This window comes from Tursiops truncatus, chromosome 13, assembly GCF_011762595.2.
Source record: "Tursiops truncatus isolate mTurTru1 chromosome 13, mTurTru1.mat.Y, whole genome shotgun sequence".
NCBI lineage: Eukaryota > Metazoa > Chordata > Mammalia > Artiodactyla > Delphinidae > Tursiops > Tursiops truncatus.
The window spans coordinates 15,126,956-15,140,117 of NC_047046.1; the positions used below are offsets into that span (position 1 = coordinate 15,126,956).

A 13,162-nucleotide genomic window follows, 5' to 3' on the forward strand; every position below is an offset into this window, starting at 1 on the left:
TGGACAAGCTCTTTACCTTTCAGAATCTTGGTTTAGTCATCTGTAAAGCAGGTAGCATAGTGCCTGCCTCACAGAGTTGCTTGCACATTGTTTTTAAAATTAGATGGAAAGGCTTCCCTGGTGGCGCAGTGGTGAAGAATCCACCTGCCAATTCAGGGGACATGGGTTCAATCCCTGGTCCGGGAAGATCCCACATGCTGCGGAGCAACTAAGCCCGTGTGCCACAACTACTGAGCCTGCGCTCTAGAGCCTGTTCTCTGCAACAAGAGAAGCCTGTGCACTTCAATGAAGCGTAGCCCTTGCCCGATGCAGCTAGAGAAAGCCTGCACGCAGCAACGAAGACCCAAAGCAGCCAAAAATAAATATATAAATATATATTTTTAATGCTTAAAAAAATTAGATGGTAGTAGTAAAGTGCCCAGCAGAATGATTAGTACCAGAAGATGATCAATAAATGTGGAACTCTCCCACTTCCTACATTTCCAATCTGCCACAGCTGTAATCAGGGGTTCATTTATGTGGGGAGCTAAGCCATGTGGGGATAGAGTACCTGGATTTTTCAAGTTGCTTTCTCAGGTATTGTCCAATAATAGGGTTTTCAAAGTCATAATACTTTTTCCAGTAGATGCAAAGCTTCTGATGCTTCAGGACTAATTCTAAGACGGTCTGAAATCCCTGAGCTGTGTTGAATCTTGTTTCCGTGCTTCCTTGCTCCCAAGCATAGACTGTCAGAAGCTCCAGGGCATACTGTGGGGGCAGCGGCTTCCCAAGCTTCTCCTTACACTGAGTAGAGGAAAAACAATCAGAAAAGTGGGTTTCTCTAGCTTTCGTGTAAAGCACATTTCTCATGGACCAAATTCAGCCTGCCACTTGTTTTTGTGTATAAAGTTTTCTGAGAGCAAATCCGCACCTATTCATTTATGTGTAGTTTATGGTGGCATTCATGCTACAAAGGCATTGTTGAGTATTTGTGACAGAGACCGTGTGACTTATAAAGTCTAAAGTATTTGCTAACTTGCCCTTTACGAAAAAGTTTATCAGTAAACCAGTAAACTGGTTAAAGGCTTGCGCTCTGGATTCTGACTGATGTGGGTTTGAATCCTGGCTCCACCATTATCTGATTCTGAGCAGACAACGTAGACTCTTGGAGCCTTATTTTTTCTCATTTGCCAAGTGAATGGTAATAATTGCACCTTCCTCAGAAGGATACTATGAAAATTAACTGAGAGGAAGGACTTGTAGTGTTCCTAAGAGCTTAAAGAAGCAAACTTTTTTTTTTTTCTGGAGGAAGATATTTAATCCAAAGTCTCCAACTCTTTCACAGATAACTTTCATGTACAATGACCATCACATAAGTATCCAGGCACACAAAGAAACAAGACACTCAGAGTGATGACTAACAAAAACAAAAAAGAAAATAGTAATAAATCTACAAAACTTTAAATATTGAAGATTTAAACACAGGCTTTAAAATAACTAGGAACATTATGTTCAAATATATAAGCATTTGAAATAGTAGGTACCTAGAAGCCAGAAAAAGTAACATGGCAGACTTAAAAAAGAATGAAATAGAAATCCTAGAACAAAAAGGACAAAAATGTAACTAATAGCTCAGTAGCATAGACACAGTTAAAGGAAAAATTAGTGATTGGAAGGTAAATTAGAAGAAACTATTCAGAATAAAGCATGGAGAGAGAAAAAGATGGAAAATGTAGAACAGGGGATAGAGATTTGGAAGAGAGAACGAGGAGGTCTAACATACATTTTATGGGAGTTCTAAGAGGGAAGAAGAGAAAGGGAGAATGATAATATTTTAGGAGAATGGCTGAGAGTTTCCAAAACTGATGAAGGATATCCACAGATTCAGGAATCCCAGTGAAGGACCCCATGAACCCCAAGCAGAACCAATAAAAAGGGATCATCATTAAGACACATCAGCTTGAAACCAAACAAAATCAAAGTAAAAGTGAAACATATAAATGCAGCCTGAGAAATAAGATAGATTACCTACAAGGCACCACAGTGACACTGACAACTGATTTCTCACTAGCAACACTGGAAGATGGAATGATATATCCAATGTACTGAAATGCATACCAATCCAGCAAAAATACCTGACAGCAATGAAGGGAAAATCAAGACATTTGCAGACAAACAAAAACTGACATATTTACTATCAGAAGATCACCAAAAGAAATCTTAAAGGGCATATTTCAGGAAGAAGAAGAACAATCCCAGATGGAAGGTGAGAGAGGTAGGATAGAATCGATAGTGAAGAAAGCAGTAAACACGCGGGTAGATTCAATGATCATTGGCTCTGTAAAACAATACTAATGCTTTGGGGCACTTGACAATATTGAGAGACTTAAAATATACAACAAAAGTTGGATGTAAGTTAAAGGTGGTGATGATGGGGCTAGAGGAGTTAAAGTATTGTACGATTCCTCTATTATTCTAGAAGAGAGAAGAGAGAAAAAGAAAGAGGGGAAGGAAGGAAGGAAGGAAGGAAGCGAGGGAGGGAGGGAGGAATTAAAGGAGAAAAAAGGAAATAAAGAGACAATTCTTTGTTGAGTAGGACTGTCTTGCTCATTGTAAAACAACTAGTATTCCTGGCTTCTTTCCACTTATTATCAGCAGCATCTTTATCCCACATCACAAAAATGCCTTTATGAAGCTTCAGTATGTCTTGGGGGGCAGTGCTGCACTTGTCAAGAACCACTTTTGTAAGTTCTAAAACGCTCAAGTGCCATGATCAAAATTCTTGCAAAGCAAATTGAGATGTCCAGCAAATGTTTTTAAAGTAGGAAGTTTATCCTTAATTACTTTCTTTAACTCAATTTATTCATCTAAATATATATAGAATGCTTATTACATGTTAAGTAAACTCTTCAGTCTGAAGACCCAAATGCTGTTTTTGTTTTTGTTCTGCTGTTTATTAGCTGAAAGTGTCTTCTGACACTTAGTTTCTCTTTCTGTAAAAGGGGTTTAATAATAATACCCTTAACCAGGTCACAGAATCACCACGATGCTTAAATAAGATATGGGACATCTGAAAGTAAACAGAAATGAATATCACATCCACAAAATTTTAAATATGATGAATCTGGCATAAGCTTAGTGCACAATCCATGTTAGCTTTTATGATGTGTTTTCCTGTGGCAGCTCAGAGAAAGGACATTTATTAGGACCGACTATATGCCAGATATCACGGTATGTGATTTACTATTGCTGTGCCATGTTACTCTTTGCAAATGAGAAAACAGGAACCACAGAGATGTTAATTCACTTGTCCAAAGCCAGACACCTAGGAAGTGAACAGAAGTGTGTGTGTGTGTGTGTGTGTGTGTGTGGTGATGGCGTGGGGACGTAGCACTCATTAATTCATCTAACAATTATTTTTTGAGCTCCTATTACGCACCAGGCACTGTTCTAGGTCCCTGGGATACAGCAGGGATTCAAACATAAATCCTTCTGTTGCTGTACATTTTTAGTGGGGAGATAGACAATAAACAAACAAATAAGCACATGCAAAGGCCCTGAGGCTGGAGTAGAGTTTCCCTCCTGGAGGATTAATGAAGAGGAAAGCATAGCCTGGGGGTGGTGGTGAGGGGGCAGAGACTGGGGCTCAGAGAGGTCGAGGGCAGATCCTATGAGCTTCTCAAGATGACCTGGACCAGGGTGAGAGTGACACAGGAGATGACGATAGATGAATTATAAATATATTTTAATACAGGACCAACATCATTTGCTGACAGGTTGGATGGGGGTGTGTGTGGAGAAGTCAAGGATGACCCTTGGTTTTGTCCAGAGTAACAGGAAGGATGGAGTTGTGATTTCCCTTCCCTCCCAACTCCTCTCCCCTCCACTCCCCTTCCTTCTTCCCCCTCCCAATGCCTCATCCTTGCTTCCTCCCCACACCTCCCCCTCCTCCTTCCCTCCCTCTATTCCACCCCTCCCTCCTCCTCTTGTCCTCACTCTCTTCCTTCTCTCCCTCCTCCTCCTCCTCCTCCGCTCTCTGTCTGGATGGGACATGCCATACCATTTGGTACCAGTGCTTCACAAGGCGGATGAGGCTCTTCAGCTTGGTTGGACGGTCCCTCAGGAAGGCTCGCTGCAGCTCCGTGAAGCAGGGGGAGAACTCGCCCTCTTTCCCCAGGGACTTGCACTCTTGGATAAGCCGGACGTAGACTTGAGGGTCAGGCCTGTAGCCTTTGGTCACCTGACCTGTTGGGAATTAATCCATAATGTGAAGATGTCAGCTTTTCTCTGAGTTTCTTTCAATTCCTCTGAGGAGACAAGCTCACTGACCATGGGGTGCAGTGGAAAGGTCAGTAGGCCCAGAGCCAGGAGGCCTGAGGGCCATCCCCAGTCCTCGCCACTCCCATCTCCACTGCCGTCACCCCATCCAAGCCAGCATCATCTCTCACCTGGACACAGCAGAGATGGCAGCAGCCTCCTTCCTGGATCCTCCACAGCCCATTCTCTACCCAGCACCCACAGAGGCCTTTTAAAACCTGATCCTTCCACTTCTTGCTTCCCAGGACATCCGAATAAAATCCAAAGTCCTCGCAGTGGCCCAGGAGGTTTGGTGTGACCTGTCTCCTGCCACCTCTGCCGTCTCACCTCTTGCCTTGATCCCTTTGCTACTTACTCCCCCGGTTATTTCACTTCTTCAAATATGCCAAGCTCATTCCTGTCTCAGGGCCTTTGCACTTGCTGTTTCCTCTTCCTGGAGCCCCCAGATCTTCCCAGGTTTGGCTTCCTCTCATCCCTTGGGCCTCGGGTCAGCAGTCACCTCCCTTGTTGCCCTGTCTAAAAACTCCCTCTAAGCCCCATCATTCTCTTTTGAATCACCATATTTAGTTTTTGTCACAACAAGTTATCCTTTCATTTATGGTATTTAAATTATTATTGTCAGGCTGTAGGAGAGAAGTTCCCTGTCTGTCTCATTTATGGCCATAGAACAGTGCCTTGCACATGGAAGGTACTCAGTGGAAATGAGCCTCAGAGATGTACTGCTTCCTGTCCCAATGTTCCTGCAGATTGTCTACAGATTCCAACCCTCAGATAAATTTGATATTTCCTTATGCTTTGGATAAAAGATGAAATTAACACACTGTGTTTACACCAGACATACGCTGCCTCATTTTTAGAAAAAGAAGATTCACACACTTTGCCAAGAGTAAAACTAGTAAGCTTGGCAGGTGTTCTATAAAAATATACTGCTCCCAAATTGTACCAATTTGTTGTTAATGTCACTGCAGTGGCTCAGTATGACCCTAAACATTCTTGCCCCAGAAGAGATGCTAGGATCTCCTCCCCACTTGAAGGGATGCCCTGTTTAATAAGACTCTCAAAGTGAGAGAGATTTCTGCTCAGAAACATGAAAAGAGAGCAGAAGAAGCCCTGACATAGGACAAAGGCTGAAACACCTTGTGGCTGAGAGTGCTCACCCAGGGCATCAAAAGCGGGCAGGACATCAAACTCCACCCACTCCTGGAGCTCACGGGATCTAAGCTCGAAGCTGAGAGCACGGGGATTCTCCCATTGCTGTTTCTGGACCTCAAACTTCACTTCAAATGTTTCCTCCTTTTGACAGGCTTCCAGCTGTCTCCTAATTTCCTTGATGAATTCTCCTCGGCGCTGAAGTTGTTCCTGAAAACTTTCAAGATTGGTGAGGAAGACGACGAGGTCAGCATCTGATCGGCCCCTGAGGGTCGTGCCTTTGCCTGAGGAGCCACCCTGAAAAAGGTGATGAGAATGAGAACTGATATTTATCATTGAGAAGAGCCTCCCTAAATAAAATGCTGAGAACAATCACTAACATTTTGAGTACTAGCCACTGTTGTGAAGGCATTACCAGTCTTAACTCCTAGAATGCTCACAAGAACTCTGTGATTTAGCTACTATTATTATCTGTTCCCATTTTCCAGATGGAGAAACAGATGCTGAGAGAGATTATGTATCAGCCCAATCACACAGCTAGTAGGTGGCAGAGATGCAATTCAGTCTGTGTTCTTTACCCCCTGTTCTTTACGACCTTATATAATTAATACTGTAAACTGGCCCATGGCTTATTTTACTTGATCTGCAAGCCCAGCAAAGTACTGGGAATTATGGATGATGAAACTGAGGCACAGAGAGGTTAAGTGACTCGCCCAAGATTTCACAGCAGCAGGTGCTATCTGCTTTCAAAACTTATACTCTTAACCAGCTCATGAATCTGCAGGAATGGTGAGTTCCCAGCCTGGTCAATGATTAGCGGATTGTTGATACAGCTGGGCTTCAGTTTGCCTATCTCTGTGGTGGGCGTGACATAGGTGGTTTATAAACTTGACCTGGGCATTTGTTAAAAACTTACAGGTGGAGGCCCTCACCCCAGAAGCTACTTTCACAAGCTGTGGTTATAGTTTTGGCATGGATAAATCAGAAACCACCAGCCCCAGAGACCTCAACCTTTTGCTCTCTGTCTCTGTGGAAACACTTGCTCATTCAGCCCCCTTCTCCCCAGCCAGGCAGTTCTGGACTCACCTTCACAACTTTGGACACCCGAACAGGGTGGGAGGCCCCTTGGAAACACCTCTCCTTCAGGAAACTGCAGATGATGTGGATGGCTTCATTGACCTGTGTGTAGAAATTCTCGTCTGGCAGGAGGTGGTCTTCGATGAACTTGTCTAGATACTTGGCCGGGGTATCACTGAGCTCCATCATGATGCTGGGACAGGAGAGCCAGAGAGGGCAGAGCTGGAGGGGAAAACCTTCTAGCTTCTATCTCTTCTGCTGCCTGGGTCCAGGAGGCTGTTAGTTTCACTTCATTGGAAGGGAGGAGGTGTGCCCTGAGTCTGGGCTGCTGTTGGTTTCGTTTCCTTGTAAGGGAGGAGCTTTGCCCTGAGTCTTTGTCTCTCAGCAAATCAAACATTCCTTTGATTCTGAACCCTGTTCAGTCTCCCAGCTCTTTCCTCCAGTATTCCAGAATTACTCCCTGCCTTTAACAGGCAACCTAGAACATCTGGTCTTTCTTCAGACTGTACTCTGAAAAGGTACTTTTTAAGCCAGGTTAGTACTTCACCAAGAGTAATCATGAGTAAAAACACACTTTTGGTTTCCTTTTCCTCTTTTTTCGTTGCTGACAAAATTGTTTTATTGTCTCCTGTGATTTTTGCAGCAGTACATGTATATTGCAAACAGCAATGGTCAGAAAAATCCAAAAGCATAAAGTCCATCCCTGATCCTAAACCTGAAAGACTACAACTACTTTGGTGCAGATCTTTTCAGATGTTTTTCTAGGTTAACACACACATACACACAAACATAATTTCCTTCTCTCTCTCTTTTTTAATGGCATGACTATAATGGTTTTACTTTTTGATTAATAGACTATTTCTTAAGGCATTTTTAAGTCGATAGAAAAATTGCGAGCTGTCCCTAGCTGTGCAGCTTTGAACACGAGTGTAACTGGGCATGCCTCAATGTCCCAATCTGTAGAGAGGGCAAACTTTTCTCACTCACAGAACTGCTTCTGAGGATAATCTGAAAAGAAGAGACACAAAAGGGGATTTGAAAGGTATCAATGCCGAGCAAAAATAAAGGACAGGGACTTCCCTCTCGGTCCAGTGGTTAAGACTTTGCTTTCCAGTGCAGGGGGTGTGGGTTTGCACCTGGAACAGTTCTTTGCTCAAAAAGATAAAAAGTTTTGGAAAGATGGAATTATGAAGTTGCCTGAAAAATGGAAGAAGGTAGTGGAACAAAGGGTGATTACGTTGTTCAATAAAGTTCTTGGTAAAAATGAAAAAGGGGTCTTTTATTTTTACTTGAAAACCGAAGGTACTTTTTGGCCCACCCAATGTGATCTCCTCCCCATTTTTTAGGGACATCTTATTTTCGTAAGGCTCTCAAACTGTGCGGGCTCTCAAACTGCTCGGAAATATGAACAGAGAGAGAAAGGAGCTCTGATACAGGACAAAGGCTGAAACTCCATGTGGCTGGGAGGGTGGAAGGCAGGTAGTACATCAAACTGCACCCCACACAACACTATAAAGCAACTACACTCCAATAAAAGTTAATAATAATGAAAAAGATAACTGCACCCCCTGGTGGGGCTAGGGGACCTGACCACGATGCTGAGTGCCCAGGGCGGCTCAGAGAACTCCACCCTCATATCTGTTGCTTCAACCTTAGTTCTTCCCAGTTTCATTTCTTCAGCAGGAAGTTGCCCAGAATGGGGACTCAGCTCTGGGCAGTCAGGAATTTATGACTCGGGTGCTTCAAGTTTCATGAGAGCATTTCCGTCACCCCTAACACACTTGCTCCTCTGCTTCTGAACCTCATGAGCCAGCAGCTCCAAACTGCAGCACCCTTGAGCCTTCTGTCACCTGGGTCTGCCAGCTTTGCCCAAACTATCAGAGCTCAGCTGACAAATACTTATCACAAAAGGTTTTGAAACAAAATGCTTTACTGTTTCTTGTGGTCATTCAAGCAGTATAAATTTACAGCAAAACAAAAATCACAAAATTCAGAAAAGTATAAAGCTCACTTGCTCACCGTGCTTTAATCATACATACCCACTGAAAACATTTAGGTCTTCATGAAACCAACCATCACAAAATGAAATTAAAGAAAACGTACTAAGTACAATAACATAAAAACAAGTATCTAGGAATAATATGACAAAACACACTTAAGACCAATGCAGGGAAAAACTATAAAACATAGTTACAGAGTAATTCAAGAAGAGGAAAATTAATGGAAAGAAGCTCCAAGTTTGTGGATTGGGATTCTCAATAGATGTCATCTTTCCTGAACTAATTTATGGAATTCTAATCAAATGCCTCCCCGTATTTTGGGTGAAATTTCACAAACAGAATATAATATTAACATAGAAATAGAGCCAAGAGAAGACATTGGTTTGGATAAAAACAGAGTTTTCTACAAGATATTAAGAATTAATACCAGGCTAGAGTAATTAGTCAAGGTACTATTAACTCAAGGATGCCAAAGTTGACCAATGGAACTGCACAGACTCACACACAGACGGGCTCTGGACATATGTTAGAGGTGGCTTTTACAGAACAGTGGGGAAAGGATGGTCCCTTCAACAAATGCTGCTGGAATATTTGGTGACTCAAGCAAGTGCCCAAATCTCAGTGTATTATTATGAGAACAAGAATAAGACCCATCTCACAGGGATGCTGGAGGACTCAAAGGAGGAACAGTAATATGGAGAAGCCAAAGACTGTTTCCCAGCTACACACGTGACCAGTGACTCAGGTGGTAAGAACATGCTTGATCTTTTGTGCTTCCTTAAGGGAGTTTTTATTGACTGGACTTTTGTAAATGACAATGTGAGTTGGTAAGCCTATTGTCTAATCCAGTGATTCATTCTGGGGCAGAACACATGTGTAATTTTACATTTTCTAGTAACCACAGTAAAAGAGTACAAAGACAGAGATGAAATTCAATTTGATTTAATGCAGTATTTCTAGAAGTTGTTATTTCAACCTGCCATTAATATCAGGTCACATGAGGGAATCAGGAGGTCACACCGGCACCTTCCAGGTGCTGACTGGAGACCCATCCCAATTCTTACAGCATGAGTATCCCAGCCAGACTCTAACCTCTTGTGCCAGCAGCTGCCAGCCATATGGGTCTTTACCAGCCACATTTCCAGTAGGGTCAGCTGGGTCCAGAATCACAGGTCTGAAAAGCAACAGTTAGAGAGGGGCAGGTGAGTATGTGGGCTGTGTTGCGGGGGTCTAGAGCTCCTGGCAGAGCAAAATACCAACTTGGGCAGACTGGGACTCGGGGCAGCAGGAGGGGCCCAGGAGGGCACTGCTCCCTGGGGTGTGTCCTGAGTGCCCTCCCCTACGGTGGGCATTGGACACAAGGAGAAGGAGGCTTGCATTTGGGCCTTGATAGACCTGGGTTTGAATCTTACCTCTGCTCTTTATTAGTGGTGTGACCTTGGGCAGGTCACCTGAATCTCTAATCCTCAGTATCCTCATCAGTGAAATGGGGAGATTTGAATAACCCTACCTCAAAGCATGCTGTATGAGGATCTAGACAAGCATGTGAAGTGCTCAGAACAGTAACTGGAACATAATAAGGGGTCCATACATGTCAGTTTTAATAACCAAAATTTTACTATTCTGTTCGAGTGTGTTGGTCTTACAGCAAGCTCTTACTTCCTGGGAGCAGTCATTATTGTTGCTGTAGCTATTGTTATTTTAGTCAAATTTCAGGTATTTCACTCATTTTCTGTTAAGGTTTGGACAAGCTCTTATTTCTCCAAACCTCAGTCATCTGTAGAATGGTTAGCATATTGCCTGCCTCACTGGATTGGAGGTTATTATTTAAATTTATTATTTAAATCAGATGGTAGGAGTAAAGTGCCCAGCCCAGTGATTGACAATAGATGATGATCAATAAATATGGATCCCTCTCACTTCCTACATTTCCAAGGTGCCACAGCTGTATTCATGGGTTCATTTATGTGGGGAGCTAAGCCATGTGGGGATAGAGTACCTGGGTTTTGCAAGTTGCCTTCTCAGGTATTGTCCAGTAATAGGGTTTTCAAAGTCATAATACTTTTCCCAGTAGATGCAGAGGTGCTGGTGCTTCAGGACTAATTCCAAAACAGTCTGAAATCCCTGAGCTGTGCTGAATCCTGTTTCCATGCTTCCTTGCTCCCAAGCATAGACTGTCAGAAGCTCCAGGGCATATTGTGGGGGCAGTTTTTTCCCACGTCTCATCTTACACTGAGAAGAGGAAAAAAAATTAGGAAAATGAGTTTGTTCAGCTTTTATGTGAAGAAGAGTTAATGCCTATTCTTCTCAACCTATTCCAGAAAATTGAGGAGTAAGAGATGGTTCCAAACTCATTCTACACCAAAACCAGACAAAGATATTACAAAAAATTATAGGCCTGATGATCATAGATGCAAAAATCCTCCACAAAATATTAGCAAGGCAAATTCAACAATATATTAAAAGATCATACACCATGATCAAGTTGGATATATTCCACGGATTCAAGGATGCTTCTGTATCCACAAATCAATCAACGTGATACATTTGCATTAACATAACGAAGGATAAAAAGCATATGACCATTTCCACAGATACAGAAAAAACATTTGAGAAAATTCAACAGCCTCTGTGATACAAAATCTTAACAAGGTGGGTATGGAGAGAACATAACTCAATATAGGCCCTATATGACCAACCCACAGCTAAACCATACTCAATGGTGAAGGCTAAAAGCATTTCCTTTAAGATCAGGAACAAGACATATATGCCCACTCTCCCCACATATATTCAACATAGTATTGGAAGTCCGTCCATGGCAATCAGGCATGAAAAAGAAACAAAATGCAGGGACTTCCCTGGTGGCGCAGTGGTTAAGAATCCGCCTGCCAATGCAGGGGACACGGGTTCGAGCCCTGCTCCGGGAAGATCCCACATGCCACGAAGCGACCAAGCCCACCCCGTGTGCCACAACTACTGAGCCTGTGTGCTGCAACTACTGAAGCCCACGGGCCGAGAGCCCGTGCTCCGCAACAAGAGAAGCCACTGCAATAAGAAGCCCGCGCGCTGGAACGAAGAGTAGCCCCCACTCGCTGCAACTAAGGAAAGCCCACGCACAGCAACAAAGACCCAACAGATCCAAAAATAAATAAATAAAATAAATAAACTTTTAAAAAAACATTAAAAAAAGAAACAAAATGCATCCAAATTAAAACAGAAGAAGTTACACTATTGCTATTTGCAGATGACATGATACTATACATAGAAAACCCTAAAGATGCCACCAAAAAACTTTTAGAACTAAAAACTGAATACAGGAATATTGCAGGATACAAAAATAATATACAGAAATCTGTTGCATTTCTATACATGAATAACAAACTATCAGAAAGAGAAATTTAAAAACAATCTCATTTACAATTGCATCAAAAAGAAGAAGAAAACTAGGAATAAATTTAACCATAAAAGTGAAAGACCTGTACCCTGATAAGACTTTGATGAGAGAAACTGAAGATGACAAAAATAAAAGGAAAGATATACCATGCTCATGGATTCAAGGAATTAATATTGTTACAATGTGCATACTACCCAAAGCAATCTACATGGGCATCACTGGGGTATGTGATTTACTACTGCGGTGCCATGTTACTCTTTGCAAGTGAGAAAACAGGAGGGGCAAGATGTTAATTCATTTGCCCAAATTCGGACAGCTAGGAAGTGAACAGAAGAGTGTGTGTTGGGGGGTGGGGGCGTTAGCACTCATTAATTTGTTGAGTAATTACTTACTGAGAACCTATTATGTGCCAGGCACTGTTCTAGATTCTGGGGATACAGCAGTGAAGAAAATATACAAATCCCTTCTTTTATGTACATTTTTAGTGGGGAGACAGGCAATAAACAAATAAGCTCATGCAAAGGCCCTGAGGCTGGAGTAGAGTTTCCCTCTTGGAGGACTAACGAAGAGCAGAGCATGGCCTGGGGGAGTGCTGAGGGGGCAGAGATGGGGGTTCAGAGAGGTCGAGGGCAGATCCTGTGAGCCTCCCAAGTGACTTGGACCAGGGTGGGAGTGACTGAGGTGGTGATGGTTGATGATAATGGGTATATTTTAGATACAGGACCAAGCCATTTACAGACTGGCTGGATGTGTGTGTGTGTGTGTGTGTGTGTGCGTGTGTGTGTGTGTGTGTGTGTGTGTGTGAAAAAGGTAAGAAAGAGCCATGGTTTTGTCCAGAGTAACTGGAAGGGTGGAGTTGTTATTTCCTGATACGGGAAGACCAGGAAGAATGAGACACCTGAGTCCACTGGCACCTGTCCCGGGCCCTACCCTTCTTCTCCCTTTCCTTTCCCCTCCTCCCCACAACCTCTACTCTTCCACCTTCTTCCTCTCATCCTCTCCTTCCTTGTTCCCTGCCTTCTCCCCTCCTTCATGCTCTTTCCCTCTTTTCATCTCTGTCCATCTCCCTCCTTCCTCCCCCATCCTTTCAGATTCCTCTCCTCCTCCCGCTCCTCTTTCTTCTCTTCCCCACTCCTCTCCCCTCCCCTCCCCTTCCTTCTTCCCCCTCCCGATGCCTCATCCTTGCTTCCTCCCCACACCTCCCCCTCCTCCTTCCCTCCCTCTATTCCACCCCTCCCTCCTCTTG

General features: G+C 43.2%; 1 protein-coding gene across 1 annotated transcript in view; it reads right to left on the reverse strand.

Annotated features, from left to right (window-relative positions):
- The window catches only part of LOC101320304 (2'-5'-oligoadenylate synthase 3), a 36,551-nt gene that overhangs the window by 20,146 nt on the left and 3,243 nt on the right, over positions 1 to 13,162 (reverse strand). The window contains 7 exon segments of the mRNA XM_073790881.1: positions 551 to 783; positions 4,040 to 4,224; positions 5,454 to 5,742; positions 6,532 to 6,761; positions 7,431 to 7,530; positions 9,615 to 9,696; positions 10,522 to 10,754. Of these exon segments, the coding sequence (XP_073646982.1) occupies positions 551 to 783; positions 4,040 to 4,224; positions 5,454 to 5,742; positions 6,532 to 6,761; positions 7,431 to 7,530; positions 9,615 to 9,696; positions 10,522 to 10,754 (1,352 nt within the window).